Source organism: Cygnus atratus, chromosome 25 (genome assembly GCF_013377495.2).
Source record: "Cygnus atratus isolate AKBS03 ecotype Queensland, Australia chromosome 25, CAtr_DNAZoo_HiC_assembly, whole genome shotgun sequence".
In the NCBI taxonomy this organism is placed as follows: domain Eukaryota; kingdom Metazoa; phylum Chordata; class Aves; order Anseriformes; family Anatidae; genus Cygnus; species Cygnus atratus.
In genome coordinates, this window is record NC_066386.1 from 701,122 (window position 1) to 716,439 (window position 15,318).

Here is a 15,318-nt window from a genome sequence, read left to right on the forward strand (position 1 = left end):
AATCTTTTTGTTTGAGTAGCCTTGTTCCATTACAACATAACTGGCACAAACGGCAAATGCACATCCTTCAGTTACCATCACTGCACTTAATTTTGTAACAAAACAGGGAGTTTTTCTGTTCCAAAGTACTGCATGATCAATCTCTTGGTTTATTCTTCACTAACATTCAACCGTGGATTATGTAGCAAAAAATTTTCACTCTGACGTTAAAGCTTCAGCAATTGTTCCTCAGCTTCCTGTTGAATTTTGGGAAATAACCTGATTTCCTGGCAAATCTACATTAAAATTCCAAAGACCAAGTTCTACCCTCTGCTGTATTCGTCTCTAGAAGAATGGATAGGAAGAGAGGGAAAACACGGCCCACAGCTCCAGTTAGGAGTTGCGCTGTTGCACAAACCACAGTGCACTCTAAACTACCAAGAATCATTAGCAGAAGAATAAACTCTTCTGCACAAGAGTCAACAGATCAGCTCCACAAATGAAGGAAGGGTATCTGGTGAACAAGGTCTCTCCTTCACACAGCTGCTTTTCAGAACATAACCACACTTGAAAGAAGAGAGCTGACCGATTACCTTCTCTTTCCCACGGAGGTGCAGAAGTAAATGGGGTAACAACTTCCCACCAGAGCCTTTAAGGAGGAAACATCACGAACATTAACTCGCTTTCAAATATTCTACACAGGCAACATGAAAAAGCACCTAAGTAACTAAATCCAGCTGATCTGGCTGATTTCTGTTGCTTCACTGGACTACATTTCGTATTCTGTTTTTGAGACCAGTTATAAAATTACCATCCAAAAGCTGTGCACAATAGAAGCGTTAGTAAGACTGACTCGATCTGTATCAACAGGTGCCAGCAAATAGTCTGCCAATTTCATGCAATTTTACTTCCAAAGCCATTATACTAGTTGGCAGCTTACCAAATTGAAAGATATGTTTTAACCCCATGAAGCCAGAGTGTAGTTATAGAAAAAATGCAGGACTACACCTCAACCATTTACGTTACAGCAGTTTGAGAGGTGAGTGCCTTTACCACAGCCAGGGTGCTGTACTCGTATTCCTCTGTGCCCAGCGCCATATTCAAGCCTATCTGAAAATCAGAATGAAGGAACCGAGGCCACGGAAATTTATTTCCAGTTTACTCAGTTTAAAGGCAAAAAAAAAGTCTCCCTTAAGCTCTGCTATTAATACTTCAAAGTTACAAGGAGAGAGTATTGCTGTTAAAGAACATAAAAATAGACCCTGCAGGAGAGGAAAATCAGCTCTGAAAACAAAAAGATAATAAAATAGAGAGGGTGCGTGTATTAACTTTCCTTGACTCAAGCAGAAAGAGATTATTCCTAGGCACTTTTTCCCATTTATTTTCATTTTCTCAGGGATAAAATAAAAAATTAAAAGGAGGTCTGGGCCTGCGGCAGAGTGGCAGCTGGACCAGACTGCAGACACGCACAGCTATTACCACCTCTCTCGTTATCTCCTCATTACTCCATGGAAGAAAAAGCTCTGGGAGTGCCCACACACCCCTGACAGCAGCTGGGAGCAGCAGGGGTATGGCCAGCACCCTGCTCCTTCGCTGCCCAAACCTCCCGGCGAGGCTCCTCCTGCTGCCAGCTCTGCTCCCCAACACGCCTGCCCAACGCCGCTTCCTTCGGACGGGGGTCCCCGGCTGCTCGAGCACGGCTCAGCTGCTCACAACTGCACCTAGGGAGCCCTCCTGTTACTGTAATGCTACGTTAAAAGAAAGTCAGAGCGATTTAAATGCAAAGACTCACTGCAGAGGTTTCGTTTGCCAGGTAAAAACCCATCAGCCACAGGACAGCCGTGAGCGAGCACTGCAACAAGAACCAAACGGTCCCTACTGAATCCGGAGAGATAAGGTTCTTCTTCTCTGGGTGTTGAGAAACAGCTCTGAGATCACCGTGCTGGAGACATTTCACCTACCCAAAGGAACACCTTCCTCCTACCTGTCACCACGGCCATGCCTACAGTTCACAGTCATGGTTTAACACTGCTTCGTGACACCACTGCAGCGCTTTCCTCACGGAAAGGAAACTGCGAGCCTTTTGTTGTCTGAAGAATTTAACACACAGTTGTGCCTCACGGACCACAGAGCTGCCAGGCTCGAAGCAGCAGAGGCTCCACAGCACCACAAGAAGACTTCGCACGCCTCCAGCACGTCGCTCGCTTTCGAAGAGCTGATTTTCCAGATCTTAATCTTTTCATGCTTTAATTGCTGAAACTTCTTTTGTGCCTGATAAACCTCCTCTAAACGCAATTGCTGATGACATCAACTACCGAAAGTGTTACAAATAGGTGCTGCTGCTTTTGTTTTTCCAGAAACTTCCAGTCTTTCACTGAACTGTACCCAGCCACTGTCTCCTACACACAAACACCTCTTTCCATGCTGCCATACACTAGGGAAATACTGCTAAATGTCAATTAAGTGTTTTCTGTACTTTTGCAGACCCTTCATAATGAGTATTTCCCACTGCAAGCCACTACTGATACATTTTTATCTGAGCCCTTGGTGCAGATTTTCTCAGTGTTGCCATGTCCACAGGTACAGATCATGTTTTTACACAGTATCTGCTATACAAATAAATAGCAACATCAAAATAGTCATCCTTTTGCCTGTGAGGCACAAAGGTGACAGTACAACAGACTTCATGGAAGTGTGAGGTAACTTTTTTTGAAGCATAATGCAAACGGTAGGGATGAGAAAAGAACAAAGGCTAAATAACTCATTCTGTGCTTTACAGGTAGATTACCTTCTCCGACTACTATATATTTTTGCAATTGAAATTAACTGTTGGCAACGACACATCAAAAATGAAACGGATTAACATGTAAAAACACCGGCAAAAAAAACAATCCTACCTTCGTCTCCCTCTGGCGCATAGGAAGCTGTAATAATGTCAATGTCAGCACAGTTCATCACAATTTGGTTGGTTGCATGCTTCACCTGTAAGAGAAATTGTATCATCATCAGGAAGAAATGGTGTGCCCTCCTCCTCTGTGCTCCCTCGGGTAGGCATGCCCAGCCTCCATTTAATCTACAACCCCTACATCACCGAGTGTTTGAAATAAAAGGTAGGGCTCCAGACTGGCAAAAAAGAAAAGGATTTTCCACTGACTGCTCTCATTCTTTCTGGAACATGCGCACTCAAATCATGTTCCAGCCATCTAGACCTACTTATCAATACCGTAAATTATTTAAGGGAATGGACTGCCTGTTAAAAATCACTATGTAAGCCTGACAATAGGGCCCTTGTACATGCCTGGGAATCCAAGACCAATAAAAATAGATAGAAAGCTGTAGGCTGCCTTTTAGCGACAACCTTCAGGAGACCGTAGTGCAAGTGGAATGCTTTTGAACACAAAACTACATCTTCCAGAGACCAGAAGCCACACGACCTACAGTACAGCGTTCTGAGCTGCTGACACTATAGGAACTTTTTAGGTTAAAAACATCTGCCAAGAAATTCGTCTTTACATTTTCCTGAAAGCTTTCCTTCTGCCAGCTCTTGGCTACACATTCTTTGCTTTATTTAACAAGTGGCCAGCTCCCAGCGTAGTAATAAACTGCCTCAGCGTGCCAGCTTTCTGTTTGGATGCAAGAGGTTGAATACAGAGGAATTCAAATTAAAAATTAACTAATTACAAAGGGGCAAAATATTTGGGAACAAAACTAGGAATTACTCAGAAACTTATGGTTGAAGCCACCCGAACCACCACACTGGATGAGGCTGGTAATCCTGCTGGGCCAGGAGACAATTTCTGGCAGTAGGCGATACCAGAGCCTTAAAGAGAAGAGCAAGAAGTTCTGTAACAGCCAACTGCATTTTAACGTAGCACAAGGAACCTGCTCCCTACCCAGATGGTTCTTTCCTTAGAGCATACGGACTCATGTCCCTTTCTTTTTTTCACTGTTATGACCTAAAACTGCCACATTAACACCCGTGCTGTCGCCCTGGCTGCCCACGTCCCACCAGGCGAGCCCAACGGCCTGCGATGGACACGGGCCCCCAGCACCAAGCGCTCCTCGTCCTGCAGGACCAGAGGATGCCAGCTGCGAAGTGTCACAGCCAAAAGGAAAACATCTCCTCCTGCCGCACAGGAGCTGGTGTCTACATGGGATGAGCAAACAGAGGCGGGTACTCGGCCCCAAGCTGCCCAGGCTCGCTGAAGAACGGTTCCTTAGTCATTGTGTACACAAGAAACAAATCTGAACCTGGTCAGCGACGAGAGTCTTAACAAACCCGAATGTGTAACCTGACAGGAGTGCCCACATCAGAAGAACGGCCCATCTAACCCAGCAATCTGTTAACCCACCTGCCAGCACCAGGTCCTCCACGGAAAGCCGCCCCCTGCCGAGGGCGGTCGGTGAGAGGCGAGGCTCCTCGGGGAGCTTCTTCACAACCTCAGTCACCAACTCTGCTTCTAAAGCAAACGTTTATGGCCCATTCCTAACAACAGAGCGTCTGCACAACAAACACCAGGCACGGCGTTGCGTTTTTCGCCGAGCGTGGGGAACCTTCCCAAGCCCCGCCGCCAGCACGCAGCGGCGCAGCCCCGCTCGTTTTCTCCACGTTGCCTCTTTAGGGTCATAAAACCAAAAAAAAGTTACCTAAGGATCTCGGTGCAATCCTGCAGCAGGGGTACAACGTACCCGGCAGGCAGGAACCAACAAACTGACAGCTGAAGGGGCTGGGGCTGGACTGGGTACTTCAGCCCAGAGCCTCAGTCTGACCTGTCTGCTCCATTTGGGTGCGTGCAAGCACAGGATTGCAACACCTCCCAGACCAAAGGTCCGTGCCCAGTGGCTTTCATCACAACACTAAGGTTTGGGGGTTTTCAAGGAGGTCTTCTAAAACACAGAAAATCAGGATGAGAAAATCTTTTTATAAATGTACTTGTAGAGACCTTTATTCAATCTACAAATCCAAATCTCTCTGGATTAAGAATTCAAGATGCATCAGTAGTCGTCCAAACTGCAGACAATACTGGATTTAACAATAGGCTTGGTCTGCAAAAAATGAACTCTTCTGAGGACAGAAGAATTTTCAGCATAGACTGTGCCTGCAAAATAAGAAGTTTACATTTAAGCAGAGACAAATTCAGAGGCTCCTTAGAAAGGCAATTACCTATTCTTAGACTTTCCTTACCTCCTACAAATACCAAGCCAGTTTTACAAAGGAGCACAACAAGCTAGAAAACATCTAAAGGGACTCAGTGAGCCAGTAGCTTGAAAAATGGTTACCCTCCAGCTCTGAAAGATGTAGGGCAAAATTCAGCGCACGGATACGAATACTGACCACGTACTGTACGGCACACTTCTGAGCCTCTCATAATTTAATTGCGGAAAAAAAAAGTTTTCATATTGGCACACAGGCCCTAGCGTAAGAGCCTCCTCCCTCTGCTCCACAAAAATGATGAAGCACAGACACACCTGTAAGAGCAAAACCAAAAAAAAACCACGAACCGCCCAGCATACCTCTCCTATGACCATTTTATCTCATGAGAACCTGCAGCCTGATCTTAGGTACACCATGTGCAGCAGGAAGATGAATGAACGTGTTTTACTGCAAGTGAACCTTGAAATCGCTCTTACATTTCTGAGAAAATTATTTTCTGGAAGGCAGATATTCTGTTCACGCAGCGTTTTTCCATGAACGCCATCATATTTAAGAGGCAAAGCAGCACCTCGCTGCATAAGGTATAAGCGCTCATGAAACTGCACAGATGTGAACCATCCCCCTGCTTCACCTTGCTCTGCGATGTAATAAACCCACTCTTCAGCAAGAGGAGGCCAATCAAGGCAATTTAGTGTAAAAGAAGGAGAAGGTAATAAATGCCAACCTACAAATGGCCACAATGGAAGCAGTTTTGCCATAAGGCTGACACGCTTAAGAGCAGCAGATGAGCTAAGATCAGTATCTGGAATGCAGGAACCAGTTTCAAAACCTCGAGTGTGTTGCTTCCCACGAAGCTCCAGCGGCATCCGTCAGAACTCGGACACCCGCCAGGATCAGCCCAAGGCAGGTACCAGAGGCAGGGCTGCCCTGCGACAAGCCAGCAGACCCCAAGCCGTCGACCTCTGTTTCCCACCCCCTGCGCATCCATCTTCATGCTCAGCACTTGCTTCTTGTCCATCTTCATGCTCAGCAGTTGCTTCTCGAAAGGAAAATCTCACCCAACAGGAGACCCACAGCCTAAGTTCCTTCCGAAAATTTTCCAAGGTAATATCACTCGAAACAGGAGACGAGCTAAAAAGGCCAATTATTTGACTATTATTCATACTACAAAACATGAAATCACTCTCACCTTAGTGCTACATAGCTCCTTTCCCCGCTCACCTCCACGTTACGTTTCCCACTGCGGAGACACGAAGCTCGCTGGCAGGAGCCACCAGCGCGGTCTCACCTAAGCTCTTATTCTCAAAGCACGAAACAATGAAGAGGTTTTCAAAACTCTGCCAAATATGACTCAAAGATGCTGTACAGCTTTTTATTTTCACTAGTTATCAGATCAGGAAACGACCTGATGGAAAAAATGGTTTTAGGACATGAGAAACAGGATTTTGAATGGCCTCAGCCAACGCCAGCCTCCCTGCAGCGCAGAACGAGGAGCACCAAAAGACCTGCTGCCGCCACGACTGGACGATCTCTGGAGGTCCCTTCCAACCTCAATCCTTCTGTGACTACTCTGCAGAGCCGCTCACAAGATGAGGGAGGTCATTAAAGTCTTGCTACTCTCAGCCTCGGAACGCTTCCCTTAACATAGCATCATAACAAGCACGTACGCTTGCAGCATTTTACTCTCTAAAAAGTCAAAATTACTTCAGTCCTGTCCTAGGATTTTTTTTTAAGAATTCCTAAATGCGAAGAGAAAAAAAAGTTGCATTAATTTGCATCTAGAGCAAATTATGGTAGCCGAGCAGTACACTTACCGATGCCAAGACTGACTGGCTCTCTGGAGCACCTCACTGCGTTCCAAGGAGCATTCAACCGCGTTCACCCGCAGCAGCCACACATAGCTCAGAAGTGTAGAATTCGCACAGGCAAGTAAATCCCTTTCCAGCTATGATTAATGCAATCATCTTAGCCTTGTGAATTACAGAACTGAAAGGGCCCTTTCTGTGAGGGAGAGGAGCAAAGACATTCCTACTTCTGAAGCTGGTGGCAGAGGGGTACGGAGCCCAGAGCTCCTGGCTGCGAAGGAGCAGACTCCAACACTCAACAGGACACCTTTAGCGCTCGGATTACTCAAATTCAGACCTAATTTAATGCGCCACAAATGTAAGTTACTACGCTGGGTAACACGGCCGTGTATTTATACTGAACAACTCCCCCTGCCTCAGGAGATGCTGACCACAAATACTACACCTATTAATGGTTAATTTTTTCAAGGTTTAAATACACGAGTGTCACAATCAATCTTTAACTGGCATGCAGCGAGATCAGAAGGCTGCACATCTTCAGCCTAGCAGATACTGCATAATCAACCTATAAAAAGCAACAGATGCAGGTTAAACATTGCTAAATATAACAGAGTATCTCTAAGACACATTAAAGGGACTGGGAAAGATACTCGAAAGAGCCATCCACCTTAGGTTGTAAATTCTTTCCCGCAGAAAACAGGTTGCTTTGCAACCAAGGAACACCTTCCTGCCGTTTGTAAGGAATGAATCACCACCACCCTCTCCAAAGATGGCAGTTTATGTAGTGGTTAATACCAGGAAGTCAGAACGCAGCCGTGTACCTTTCCCAAGCTCTGCACCGCTACACCCTGTGCCGGACAGGTGACTGTTCGGGGCCGTGACAGCACCGAGAGCTTCCTTTCAGAAGCTTAGAACAAATGTTGAACTTTGGGAGCCAGATGTTTGCTCCTGATGTGAGTTACTCATATTCGCCTTTGCAGCACGATGCTGAAGACCAGAAGGGCAGCACATCCCCTCTTTGTTCCAGCCCTCACTTACGCCTTCCAGGAGTCAAGAGCAGAATAGCGAAGCGTTGACCCAGGCAGTGAGTAATACGAGTGCGCTGCACTGATAACTACACCCCGAGAATCAGGGCTGTAATAATTAAATCTCAAGCTAACAGATGAATAAAGTAGATTAACAATTTCCAATCAAAACACCAAACCTTAATTGTGCTCATTCAGAAGCACCCACACAAGCCCAACAGAGCAGTTTCGGACCCCAGCAGACAACCTAACCAACAGACCGGTCACAGGATCGTACGGGCGGCTCTACTTCAGTTCCAGATCCGCAACCAACGCGCAGCGTCTGATCTCCCACAACCACATCGAGTTCGGTTCTGGCCGTGATAAATGAGTGATTTCACAGGGAACCTGCAAGGACTTTTGGTTTTTAAACTGTGATAAGTGGCAAGGATAAATTACCAGTTTATGTAATTGCTACATAATTCCGCTGACTTCCAAAACGTTTGTATGACCACGAGTTACATTATTTTAAAATCTCAAGTAACCAAGCAGTATTTAGGCTACCAAATACTTAACAAGCTCAGCTGCAAAAGCTAAGGAATTAAATTGTATCAACAGACAGATTACTGTATTGTTCCTTTATCAAGGAATGACAAACACTAGACAGAGGGCCAATCCCCTAACCTGAAAACTCGAAGTACCGCATTATTTCTTTTTAAGCCTTTGAAACCAACCTGGCCACTGTTGACAATGAAGCAACAGCTTTATCTTTTGAATCACGAAGGGCTTTACCCTCGGAAGCTTATTTGAAGACAACACATAGGAAGTGCAACATTTATTACTGTGGCAAAAAGACCAAGTGTTTTAGGTTATTCGTACATGCAAAAGCCTGCGTAAGTGTACTGCCCCAAAGCCAAGATTAGGCTATTTAACATTTTTTTAGGGCTTGGTGCTCAAGTTGAAAGACTTACCAAAATTCTACACAGAAAGCTGCCAAATCCTGCTTAAGGGCTGCGAATTAAAAACACAAACTCACTGATCAAGTGTTTACTTGTAATATCTTGACTAAGTATTGCAGCCTCCACTAATTCCAGTTTGCTATTAAATATGCAAAACAGCAAACACTTTTGAAGTACATAATGAAGTTTCCCTAATTTTGTCATTAATTACGATTGATTCCAGTGTCAAAGTTGCAGTACTCGCCATGCAAGTCAGAAAGCATCCCTCCTTTAAGTATGTGAGGCAAATTATCATTTGTCTAGCCATTATCATATTGGAATGGGACATCTATCATATTGGCGGGGATAATTCTACTTAATTATATATGAAAAAAGATACCTGGACCTTCAAGAGTAGGCCACGCATCTAATACTTACTTTAATTCCTTACCCAAAATTTTGACAATTCAAAGTTTGTGTCTTACTGTTAAATTACTTTTACCTTGATGCGTGCACAGTGCATGCCAAAGCTCTCAAGCACGCTGAAAACAGAACCCTTCTCTGATGAGTTCCACTCCACCTTATTAAAAGGTACTGGTACCAACAGCCAGCAAGTCCCTAATTGAACCAATTAGATCAAAAAGCACAAAACTAATTTATTTTCTAGATTCAATCCCAAACCGGTAACAACCAACTAGCACACGCTAGCATGTTACGTTTAAGCAAGCCGTTCCCTTGTACAGAAAGCACCCTGCCCACCTAGCACGGTGCGTGAGCCGGTTGTTCTTCTCTCCACCAAGGTACAGGAGTCACCCTCTCATTTTCTGCAACGTGCCTTTGCCATGCTTTGGACACCGGCGGCCCCAGCAAACCTCCGGATTTGCTCGAGGCACGCCAGCACCACCTCCACCTCCCCGCACCTCTCCTGCACTTGGCGTGCATGCACCGGGGGATGCAGCCTCACGAAGGTTCCCCAGTCTGTGGCGTTGGGTTACTCAGAAATTTAAGAACACAGATTTTAGGCACATTTTAAAACATCACCTCATTTTTCCTATTTCTGCCATGGGAACATCATGCTCGCCATGTGCACTGCGTTTCTTACAACCTTGAACCCTCTGGAGCAATATTCTTCCTTATGCCCTCCGCTGGTAGGAAAGTCCAGGATTTCGCGTTGTCAGGTGGTGCCCGCTGCTCTGGGAGGCTATTGAGCAATCCCCGCACAGCGGGGCGTTAAACATCCCAACGGGGCAAAAATCCACACACCCAACGCCACCTCCACGAGAAGCCTGCGAACTGTCGTTATTCTTGGGATTCAGCCGAAGTTTCCGCGGCCGCACTTCAGCGCTGCTCCCTGCTCCGCAGCGATGCAGGCTTAAAAAGCCGCGCTCCCCTCCCCCCGAGCGTTATTTTTAACCGGGGTGATTGCAGTGATCCCATTTACAGCGCGGCCCCGCAGCTGGAGCGGGGCTGAGGAGCGGCGGCTGGGGCGTGAAGACAGGAATAGGTGGCCGGGATTAGGAGGGAAGGGACGGGGAATTTCTCGGGCGGGCGCTGCCGGCCGGGCTGAGGGGCTGCCACCACGGCGAGCCCCCAAAGCCGAGGGCTGGAGCCGTGACAACCCGGGGAGCCGGTTCGCGTCCCCAGCCGTTCCCAGCCGCCGTTCCCGTGTCGCCCTTACTCATCCCTGCTCATCCCCCTGCAGCTCCGCGGCGTCACGAGGCCGCGGCCGGGCCCTTCGCCCTCCCGGCCCTGCGAGGCGCTTCGGGGCCTGCGGCCGTGCCCCCGGTGCTGCCCCGCCGCGGGCCGAGGCCTCGCCCCGCTCCCAGCCCCAGCCCCGTGCCCGCACTCCCCCGGGAGCGCCTCGGGCCCTCCGCCCGGCCACCGGGGGGCTCCGGCAGCGCCCGGGAAGCCCCCGCGGCTCCGGGCGGCGGCTCGGGGAGGTCGCGGAGGGGACCGGGGGGCGACCTGGGCACGGCCCCGGCTCCGCGGGGAGGGCGCGGGGCAGCCCCCGGGCCCCGCCGCGCTGCGGCCTACCGCGGCGCCGCACCGGGCGGCCCCCGGCCGGGCCCGGCGGCACCGAGCCGCGGCCGCGGGGCTGGAGCGGGGCCGGGCACCGGCTGCGGGGCCGGGAGGGGCGGCACCGGGCGCTCCCCCCCCCCTCCACCGCCGCCCCCACCCCCCCGGGAGCGTGCCGCCACCACCACCCCCCCCCCCAGTACCGGGCCCCTCCCGGGGGCGGCGGCGGGGCGGGGCCGCCGGGCTGCGGGCGGGGGGCGCCCGGTGGGGCCGGGGGGGGATTGCTCCGGGAGGCCGCCCTGCACCTGCCCGACCGCGGCACCGCGCCGGGGGCTGCCCGCGGGCACGGCCCGGCACGGGGGGGGGGGTGCTCGGGACGGCGGCGGCGGAGGGGGGGGCGGGGGTTGGCCGGGCCCGGCCGGGCCTCACCTGCACGGCAGCCTCCAGCTTGCCCTCGAAGGTGAAGTCGATGAGGTCGGGCTTGAGGCAGAGCCCGTAGTTGAGGGGGCAGACGTCGGCGGGGAGCCGCTCGAAGGGCCGCTTCTCCGGCATGGCGGGGCGGCACGGGCTGCGGGGCTGCGCCCCCCCGCGGCGGGGCGGCGGGCAGGGGGCGGCGGCGGCGGCGGGGGGAGGAGGAGGAGGAGGAGGAGGAGGAGGAGAGGGGGGGGGAGGAGGAGGGCGAGCAGCGGCAGCCGCGGGCTTCCAACCGGCGACGCGGCGGCCCCGCACCGACACGGCGGGCGAGCGGCGGTGGCGGCGGGAGGGAGGGGCGGGGGCGCGCGCGCGCTCCCGGCACGAGGCGGCCGGGGAGGGGAGGGGGGAGGAGGAGGGGGAGGGACGGGGACCGCGCGTGCGCGCGCGGCGGCGCCACGCGGCCGCGCACGTAGCGCGGTGCGAGCGCGTTGCGTAAAGCGGCGGGGGCGGCCCCGACCCGCCCCGGTGATGGGACCGGGGGACGGGGCCGCGCGCTCGGGGCCGCCGGGACCGGGCTCCGCGGGGCGCAGCCGCGGCTCGGGGCCCTCCCGGGGGTCCGGGGCCTGAGGCCTGGCTCTTGGCTCCGTACGGGCCCGGTCGGTGCCGCCCCTGCCCGTACCGGCGGGGCGATGCCTGCCCGGCTGCCGGTGGCTCTCCCCCGGGGCAGGCCCCCTGTCCCCGGCTCGGTGGCCGCTTAGCCCCCGGGGCCAGTGCCGCTCGGGGAGCTGGGGCCCAGCCCCAGCTGCTGCCGACCCCCCAGTTATGGAACTGTGGCAGCAGCTTAAAAAACCCCTGTGCTCTGCAGCAAACCCCAGCGTGTACGCGGAGACGGGAGCGGCGAGGAGAGGCGCTGCCCTGGGGCCTGCTGTTCCCGTCCTCGGGCCTGCTGTACCTGCCCGGGCAGCTGCAGGGCGCGGGGCTGCTCCCTGTGCCACCCTGAGGCCGCCCCTCGCCTCCTCTCCTCCTCCTCCTCCTCCTGAGCCTGACCTGCAGCAGGGGGAGAAACAAACCTGGGTGCTGCAGGACTCCCAGGGAAAAACAGGGCTCGAGGTGCTCATACGGCCCTTGCTGTCTGGACTCACGCTCACTCGTTCCCATTTTGTCCTCCGAAGCCTAAAAAACCTCAGGCTGTGGAGCAGAGGGGAGCTGCTCTGCCCTCTCCTGCGGTGCGGCGAGCTGCTGCCTGCCCTGGGGTACCGCGGCCCCGTGGGGCCCGGCCACGCTGCGGAGCGCTGCTGGGGCCTGTGGAAGATGCTATGTCAGGAATCTGTCTTAAAAAGCTATGTACACAACACAGCGAGCAGTATTTACAGGGTAATAAATGTCCCAAGTGGGTGATGTTGGATGGCTGCTTGGTTTCGTGACAAACACCAGCAGGAAGTTTAAAAATTCTTAATAAAGACTTTATATGGGAAAGAGAAGGGCGAAAAATCAAATTCCTCGGGAAGAGCGGTGCTGGGCCCGAGGCCCCGGCGGCCCAGCCCTGCCCTCGCACCCAGCCCTGCGTGGGCTCTGCGTGGGAGCCGCGGCTCTGGGCGCAGCTCTGCCGGGAACCCAGCGCGGCGCGGAGCGCTGACCTACTTCAGCCCCGGCCCCCCAAAGGCGGCGTGCCGTGGCTCTGCCGGGGCCACAACCTCCCTCGTGTTCGGAAGGAAGCACAGCTTGCTGGGGCAGGAAAGCATTTGGCTGTTAATTGCTTTCTGCCGCTGGATATCACAGTTGCTCCTTTTCTTCTCTCCCCCCCCCCCCCCAAAAAAAAAAAAAGATTTATTTTCGCTAAAAGCGACATCTCACTGTTTAAAATATAAAGTAGCACCAAGCAAAGAGAGAGTAGGGATTTGCTGAGACCTGGAGGAGTCTGCAGCACGAACTGGGGCATGGAGAAAGTACAGACGGATCTTAGCACGTAATTATAAAAACCAAGCAGCTGATGAGCATGGGTTCATCTGGGGCTTCTCGGGGCCGCATTGTGCTACAGTGCCCCGAGGAGAGGGAAGGAGACAGAAGGAAGCAGCTGGGGCCATGCGGGGCTTTGGGAGGCTCTGCAGGGCTCCGGGCGCCGCCACTCTCCCCGGCTCCTCCGATGCCTTTGGGCATTGCCACCGTCCCCTTCCGCGGGGACACACGGACACGGGCAGACCGGTGGGACAGACGGCCGCCCGGCCAGCAGGAGAGACCTGGTGGGGCAGGAAGACTTTTCCCCCCGCTCCTCTCCCCGGGCATGCAGCAGGGTCAGCAGCGGGATGAAGGCAGGAGGGGATTGTCTCGGGGCTCTGCCTCCCACCCCAGGTCGCTCGGTGCCGCCGCTCGTGTGCCGTGGTGCCCGACGAGCCTCGCTGCACCCCCGGGGCTCCCTGCCGCGGCGGCTGGCCCGCGCTGCTGCATTGTTCGATGACAGATGCTGCTGTCAGCAAGAATCATGACCGAAAGAAAGGAAGAAAGGAAGAGGGAGAGAAGGAGAGCCTCTGAGGAGATGCCCGGGGAAGCTGCCGCCTCTGCCGTGTCCTGAGCAAACCGGGTTCTCCTGCCGCACCAGCGTGGGGAGGCCTGGGGACAAGCGGACGCGGTGGCTGCCAGGGTCTGTAATGAGCGTGGATCCTGCAGCCACAAATTGCTGTCAGTGCTCTGGCTTAATTAGGAAAACAAGGGAAAGAGGGGAAAAAAAAAAAAAAAAAGAAAAAAAAAGAAAAAAAGAAAGATCCTGGAGAGTCTTTTCTTCTCTTCTCTTTTTGCATGGGTTTTTGCCGTCCCTGCTAGAGCGGGAGCAGCCGGAGGGCACCGGCTAATCCTGCCTCGCAGGTCCAGCCGCGGCTTAGGGCAGGAATCCGAGGTATTTGGGAGCAGGGGACGGTGCTGGGAGCTGCGGGGTGGCTCCGGGGCTGCCCCCAGCACGAGGCCGCGGCAGGAGGGGGGCTGGCAGCGTTCTGTGCTGCTCCCCCCTCGCAGCGGTGGCGGCGGTGGCGTGCGTGCCGGCCTGCCCGTTGCCCTGCCCGTTGTCCCTCCTGCACCCCGCACACCCGGGGCGCGTTGCACAAGCACCTCCGCGGTGCAGGGATGGTGCCAACGCGGCCAAAGCCCTGCCTGGAGGACGGCGCAGCCCCGGCGGGGAGCGAGCCCTGCTCCTCCCGGTGCTCCGGTCCTGCCTAAGCCCGGCAAAGGCCCCAACGGGGCAAGATGTGGGAGTTTTGTAAATGGGGGGGTGGGGGGGTCAGCACGGGCAGGCCAGGGCCACCGTCAGGTGGCATCTCCAGGGGCCACCACCCTCGCTGGAGCAGATCCCTGCCCCTGGTTGCTGCAAGAGCCCCCCAGTGGCACCCACCCCCCCATGCACCCCGTCACGGCCCCTACTGGGGGGGGGGCAGGCCCCGGTAGCGGCGTGGGCTGGGATCAACGGTCCCGGGCGCAGCAGGGCCGTCACTACACATTAACCAGCTGTCCGGCGGGGGGGCTCCCTCCCGGCCAAGATCAACAGTCCCCGGGCTGGGAGCACGGCCGGGGGGGGCCAGCGCAGCCCTGAGCCTTCCACCGCCCCCCCGGCCCCACGCTTTGCTCCCCACTGCCCTCGGGTCTGCGGGACGGACCGGGCTGGGCCGAGCCGAGCCAAGCTGCTGGCGGCCGTGCTGCCCCAGGGGGGGCGGATGGGGCTGACCCCCCCCAGCACCGTCCCTTGCATTCCTCGGGGGGTTGTGCGGGGGCCCTGCAGGTGCTGCACCCGCTTACCTGGCACTGGCCCCCCCAGCACCTTCCCAGCCATGTGGGGCTGGGTGCCCCATGTGGAGCCCCCGCAGCCCCCCCCCCGCCCCCCCCGCAGGGAGCCCCCCACTTCCAGGCAGACACGGACAGAGGGGCCGGGGGGGGGGGGGTCAGAACCGAGGGGGGGGCACGCAAGGACATTGCATGGGGGGGGCTGCACCCCTTGCACAGTGCAATGGGGTGGGAGTTGGGCC

The 15,318-nt window shown here is 54.1% G+C and overlaps 1 protein-coding gene across 2 annotated transcripts in view; it reads right to left on the reverse strand.

Moving 5' to 3' along the window:
* NPEPPS (aminopeptidase puromycin sensitive) overlaps positions 1–12,675 on the reverse strand; it is a 36,158-nt gene extending 23,483 nt beyond the window's left edge. Inside the window, exons 1-2 of one of the 2 annotated variants that reach the window (XM_035569882.2) lie at positions 12,382–12,675; positions 2,877–2,961 (exon numbers count right to left, since the gene is read on the reverse strand). In XM_035569882.2, the coding sequence (XP_035425775.1) occupies positions 2,877–2,961; positions 12,382–12,429 (133 nt within the window). In that variant the 5' untranslated portion in view covers positions 12,430–12,675. Of the gene's footprint in view, positions 1–2,876; positions 2,962–11,326; positions 11,774–12,381 lie in introns of those variants that run through there. The other variant, XM_035569881.2, reaches the window with a different exon arrangement.
* Positions 12,676–15,318: the final 2,643 nt, after the last annotated feature.